This window comes from Musa acuminata, chromosome BXJ2-4, assembly GCF_036884655.1.
Source record: "Musa acuminata AAA Group cultivar baxijiao chromosome BXJ2-4, Cavendish_Baxijiao_AAA, whole genome shotgun sequence".
Classification (NCBI taxonomy): Eukaryota; Viridiplantae; Streptophyta; class Magnoliopsida; order Zingiberales; family Musaceae; genus Musa; species Musa acuminata.
In genome coordinates, this window is record NC_088341.1 from 38,411,018 (window position 1) to 38,417,017 (window position 6,000).

Genomic DNA, 6,000 nt, shown 5'->3' on the forward strand with positions numbered 1-6,000 from the left:
GACCATTCTACTAAGCACAAATAGTAGCAACAATAATGAGGAGAAGTAGAAAGGCTTTAAATCCAGAAATTCCACAGCATTTAACACCATATTATCATAAGAAATCCAGGTTAGGAAAACATTATTTGTTTGAAACCCATTCTGGATTAGATACAGAACTGTCATCATCACCACAGAAACTAGAAGAAGCAAGCACCACAAAAGATGAAGGACATGAGCCAATGTGAGATGGAAGCAATATTTTTCTCATCAGACCATATTGAAAACATACATACTCCTGATAGCAGTCATTAGCTCATGAAGGAATACAGCATGCCACACACAATAATGTGTTCTAGAGTTATATATAACTGAGGAAGTTCTTGAGACTGCAGATCGAAGTGAATTCAGAACCATCCACGGGGATCAAGTTAGCTAATCCTGGAGACAAACGAGATTTATTTATAGGGAGAAATTTTATATAGCTTATTTTTCCTGAAACAAATATCCTCTAGCACAGTAGCATAGCTGCCAATGCAACTAATGCCTCTTATTCATGACCACCAAAAATCTCAACTCTTAAGCATCTTTCGGGCTTGTGGAAGTAAAAGTAGAACACATAAACATGTAAAAAGAGGGAGGCAACAACCTTAGGAATCAGAATGGCAATATATCACCTTGGTTAAAACTACTCAGATATACAATATAAGCACACAAACATAACATGTAAATGTACACAATAAACCAATCCACTAAAGGAATTTTACATCTCACCAAGGGGTTCATTTGGAGAATGCAAAAATGACATCAGTTCATTATAATTTTCCCAACTGAGACAGAAACTAAATCCAAAATGTAGCATGAGATATACTATATTGTCTGGAACATAAATGAGTGCAAGAAGATGAACTTGCAGGGGCACAACTTTACAATCTTAAAAATTGCTAATTGGACTCTCTTGCTTTTCTTTCGGATTATCTTTTGAGGAAAAATTGTGAAAAGTAAGAATGTCATCAGAACCTTCACCAGAAGAGTGTCAAATTGCTAGCCATGCTAGAGCTGGGGTAATCTAGAAAAACTAAATTGAAACTAACAATCAATAACCATCAGAACTGAGATATCCCTGATATTTAAACAACAACTTGTTAAGCAGTGACAGGCCTAGTAAAGTATTCTAGCAGGAGTATAATCAGAAAAAATAAAAAGAAATAAATGGGAAGGCTCCCATCCCCATAATTATCAAATAAGTAAACTTTTTTGTTTTCTAAATGCATGAAATAGACTATGAGATAGCCATTGCTTTGCAGAAACATTTAGCCTATACTGTAGTGTAGAACCAAACAAGGAGGGAGGCCGATAACTTTTGGAAAGGGGTGTTCTTTAACAACAGCTGCTGAAAGAATTTCATCAAATGTCAAGAACTAAAACCAAATAATGCAACTTAACAAAACAAGATCTTGATGAATTTTTTTTGTAAGCATTTTGATTTTGTCAAATCAATCTTCAGACCATTTCATGCCTTTTCTTCTTACAAGGTAAGTTTATGCCTGATTTTGTCATGGGTAAGGATGTTGTCTTCTTCGATCCATTGACATCTAATAGTTTAAGAAACTCATCTCAGATTAAATTATTATTGTTCAGAGCAAGGCATGCTTTTTGATAAATAATGCATGGAATGAAAATGATGTAGTAGAATTGGTGACTGATTAAGCAGTTAAAACCCACTGTTAGGTAGATCACAGCAAAATAAATCACACAATATTCCTTAAAGATGTAAGCATAAACGAAAGAAGGCACTTACGGATGTTCCCAAGTAATACACAATCGATTTCATGGTTGTAGGACCGACATCCACAATACGATAGTCTGATATTCACAGAGATCAAACAATTGCCAATAGGCAATCTTTACAGAAACAGAGAAGCAAGAATGCAACAATTGGGATGAGTTCTCACTTACATTTGCCTTATGCACAAGAACAGATGGTTCTATCAGATGATTCAGAACACACAGACAACAATGTTACACTGACAGGAAGCTCACAACACAAGCTTCACCAACACAGCATCCATTAGAAATTTTACTACCAGTTCTCCTTGACAATCTTGGGTTTCTCAAATATGAACTTCCCTTCTTTGTACTTCTGTGTCTCTTCATAAGCTCTTTCATACTTCCATCCCAACACCTCACGGCAATCACGGCAGTAAATGTCGGCAACCGTATGCAGCCCTGTCATCAGCTGCCTATCTTCCTTTGGCCCCACGACAACATTCATGGCATGAGAAAACAGAAAGGCACGCCCGTTTCTTCCCTGTGCCGATCAAGGCAATGTAGAATAAAGATCACAAAATCAATTCACCAAATTGTCGCCTCCTTCGATCATAGCAAGATGTTAATTTTAACAACATACTATCATGAATCTCCTAAATCAGCAAAGAATGTTCTAAAATGAACACCAAGTTTTCACTGGAAGGACAAATTCCATCGATATAAACTATTGCATAAGACAAAAAGAACTTCTGACAATCATCAACGTCAACTCAAAACACAACAGATAGGCTACAAAAATGCATGCAGGAATACCTGAAGAAATCGAGGAATATATGAAGAAATAGGCTACAAGAGCTTCACCTGAAATGCTTTGGATATGATATCATCGTGAAGGCAGACGTGGTTTCGGCAATTGCTGCAGCTGTAAACACGAGGCCCGATCAATTCCGCCATGGATGGCGCCCCGGCTGCTCTTAATCAACGCTAAAACAAGAAAGTCAAACCACTTCCCGCAAAGAAAATAAACACCACCAAAACACACCAAAAATGACAAAAACCTTAATACCCCCAATACAAGCAAAACCCCAATCCACGATCGAAGAGGATCAACTGACCTAAAATCGAACACCCGTACCTCTAGACTACCGTCGCCGCCGCACAAGGGGCAAGAACTGGAAGCACGAAACATTAGGGAACAATATAAGGAGGGGGAAAAAAGAGGGGTTTGCAGTGAAAGCCATTAAGATTTGTTGGTAAAATCAAGATAATATCAAAACCCAACAAAATTACTCTTAATCAAAAGTAAAGCCCAAAAATGTGTATCTATATAGATAGATTGATAGATTCCTTGCTTCGTTTGCAGAGGAGGAGAAAGAATGTTCATCGGACGAGTTAGGATTAGGACTGGGTTTTACCTGGATCTATGGGAAGAATTAAAGGCGGAGATTGGGGATTTCTTGGCGACGGGAGGGGAGAGAGAAGAGAGTTCTTAATGAATCTGCTCACCGTCTCTATATCGTATGATTGGATCGGCCACTGGGGCCCCACACTGCGCCCGGTCACCCTGTGACGCCAGGCGACGGGTATGGGGCAATCGAAGACGCCGCTCTAAGTAGTGGTCAGCGTGGTGTTAACGGACGAGCAGGCGATGCAGAAGATAGGTGAAACCATCTTATGGTATATAAATATAATATATATATATATATATATATTATGGAATATAATTTGGAAATAGTATAATTCCTCCATTTATTTTTTTATACTATATATATATATAATAGAAAATAATCCTATAATTAGGGGTATTCAATTCGAATAAAAAAAATCAATTTGTTTTAAATTAATTTGATTCGATTTTGAAGACTATAAATGATCTCGTTTGGAAGGTTTTATTCTTAAATTCGATTAATCGATTTGAATTGAATTGATTTTAATTTTAAAAAACATTATTCGAACTGAATTTACTATTTTAATCGTGTTCAAACAAATTAATTAAATCGGTTCAAAAGTTTAATTTGGCCTGATTCTAATGTCATAATTTCATAAATGATGTGGATCTAATTATAAAATTTTTATCATGCTAGTCTAATTAGTCCAAGATTTTGATTTGATTTAATTAAATAGAATCAATTTATTTGATATATTTTTTTATTTATAAATTGAATCTAATTTTGAAGGTTCAAATATATCTTATTTTAATAGAGCCAAACCGAAAACTAATTTAGTTAAACTCGACCTTTAAGGATTCTATTTAAATCAGGTTTAACACCGACACATATGGTTTGGAAAAATCTCTTATTTTGTACTACTCAGCCATATATAATAAATAATAATAATAATAATAATAAATATTGTTATAAATTCTTAAATAAATATACGAATTCATCGGATTCCATTTGAAAGTATTTTCTTCTTTTATTTTTCTCTCCTTTTCTCCATTTTTTTAAAAAAATTTCTTCATAATTAATATTAAAATAAAAAAAAATACATAAGATGACAAACAAATCGACCAATGGCCTATAAACATTTAAGAATAAAGAACAAATTTAAATAAAGAAAGATATAAAAAATTAAATCTATTTTAGTAGTTTACTTATCCTCATCCATCTTTGGATGATGAATGGGTTATGGACATTCATTTCTGATAGGGATCCTTCACATCGTGGTAGAGTGAGTTGGCACGGCTCGGTTCGGTCTCGGGTGTGTAGGATTAGTTTTGTCAGCGTTTGATCGACGAGAGTCATAGTCTGACGAGGTCGGGCTCGAGCTTCAAGGTCGGAGACTCCCTCGGGTTGATTGCCTACTTCTTGGCCTCCGGTCCCTGCACACATGTAGTGGTCGGGAAGGGGCTCCCAACTTTGATCCCTCCAAAGATCTAGTTAGAACTGAGTGGCCAAAAAATCCTCTCGCTTGCTGTCCTACGAGGGACTTTTTATATCTCTCCCTTGGAGATCGCCTGTACATGTCATATTTATGGTTATTAACTCGACTTTCACAGGGCAGCACTATGCTCGGGTGGTGCCATCCCGATTTTTGCGGGGTAGCACTGTGGTCATGTGGCACCATCTCAGCTTTTGCGAGATGGTTTCGTGCTCGGGCGATGTCATCCTGATTTTTGCGGGGCAACACTATGATCGAGTGCGCGTTGTCTCGACTTTTGTAGGGTAGCACTGTGCTCGGACGACATCGCCCCAACTTTTGCGAGACAACGCTGTGCTCAAAATAACGTGGCTGTGAACAATGGTCGGAGGGCGGGTTACTGAAATGTGCCATGTCAATTTACTTATCCATTCCAAAGCATGATCACGATGATTCGCCCATTCCGACATCGAGACTAACACTTATGTTATCTTGACCGCATATTATTTCTGACATCTCAATGTCTCTTTGATGACTTCCTATGTTCTTACGTTGTTACTTGAGCTTGGCACCATCTCGACCACCGATCGAAGTGGTTCGCTTCACAGCATGCCAAGCCTACATATCAATTTATACGTTTCATCCATAGCTATACATTTATCTTTCACTCTCATCTCGTATGAGTATCATTTAAATATATATATATATATATATATATATATATATATATATATATATATATATCATAATCATTTGATTATGATAAATGAGAAGTATGATGAGTAGAAAGTATGATGATATATCATTTCCACCTGATCAATATAATAATTGAATCTATGTCCTATTATTATGATGCAAATGTCGATTATATTCCATTGAGATAATTCATTCAGGATCATAGGGTGATTTGCACCGTTGATGCCGCAAAATGTCACTGTAAAGTGGGTAAAGGAGCCATTAAATGCTTGAGGGCATATTTGATAGAAATAATAGAAGATAAGAACAATATAATATAAGAAGCTTTATTGAAGTAGATAAATTTTAGCTTGAATACATTAACATGTTCCTCTCCTATTTATAGGATTAAGAGGGATTTCCTCATATAGTGGGGAAATCTTATCTTCTATCATGCCCCCGCAAGATGGTGCTCCTGACAAGGATACCAATCTTGGATCGGTAAGAAAGAGGCTTCGTGAGTAAGATAAGTGTAGATCGCTGTTGCTGTTGCTGTGATGGCACAGGCGTTCCCTTCATTCTCCTTAAGTCTGCCGAATGTTGACAGATCAGCGAAGACTAACCGCGGTGAGGAAGATGAGGATTGACCACGGAGCCTCTTAGGAATGCAACGGCGTTGGTCGCTGGTCGAAGGGTGAAGCTTCACTTTTCTCAGCG

General features: G+C 37.0%; 1 protein-coding gene across 14 annotated transcripts; it reads right to left on the bottom strand.

Annotated features, from left to right (window-relative positions):
• Nucleotides 1–1,829: 1,829 nt before the first annotated feature.
• Nucleotides 1,830–3,387, bottom strand: LOC103983233 (protein yippee-like At4g27745). 14 transcript variants are annotated; one of them, XM_065105630.1, is made up of 4 exons: nt 3,256–3,332; nt 2,865–2,921; nt 2,611–2,733; nt 1,830–2,290 (listed from the first exon to the last, which is right to left on the bottom strand). In XM_065105630.1, exons 3-4 carry the CDS (start codon nt 2,701–2,703, stop codon nt 2,063–2,065), a joined length of 321 nt encoding a protein of 106 aa, XP_064961702.1. In that variant the 5' UTR covers nt 2,704–2,733; nt 2,865–2,921; nt 3,256–3,332; the 3' UTR covers nt 1,830–2,062. The 14 variants fall into 14 exon arrangements, with proteins under 14 accessions (XP_064961702.1, XP_064961711.1, XP_064961710.1 ...); XM_065105639.1 differs by having other exon boundaries at nt 2,611–2,722; nt 3,256–3,323; XM_065105638.1 differs by having other exon boundaries at nt 2,611–2,717; nt 2,885–2,921; nt 3,165–3,274.
• Nucleotides 3,388–6,000: the final 2,613 nt, after the last annotated feature.

Coding starts and splice junctions, on each gene's coding strand:
- LOC103983233 (XM_065105629.1), bottom strand. CDS start 2,938: ATGTTTCGTGCTTCCAGTTCTTGCCCCTTGTGCGGCGGCGACGGTAGT. Junction 2,723..2,864: donor GTACGGGTGTTCGATTTTAG/GTCAGTTGATCC, acceptor GCGTTGATTAAG/AGCAGCCGGGGCGCCATCCA. Junction 2,291..2,610: donor TCATATCCAAAGCATTTCAG/GTGAAGCTCTTG, acceptor TGATCGGCACAG/GGAAGAAACGGGCGTGCCTT.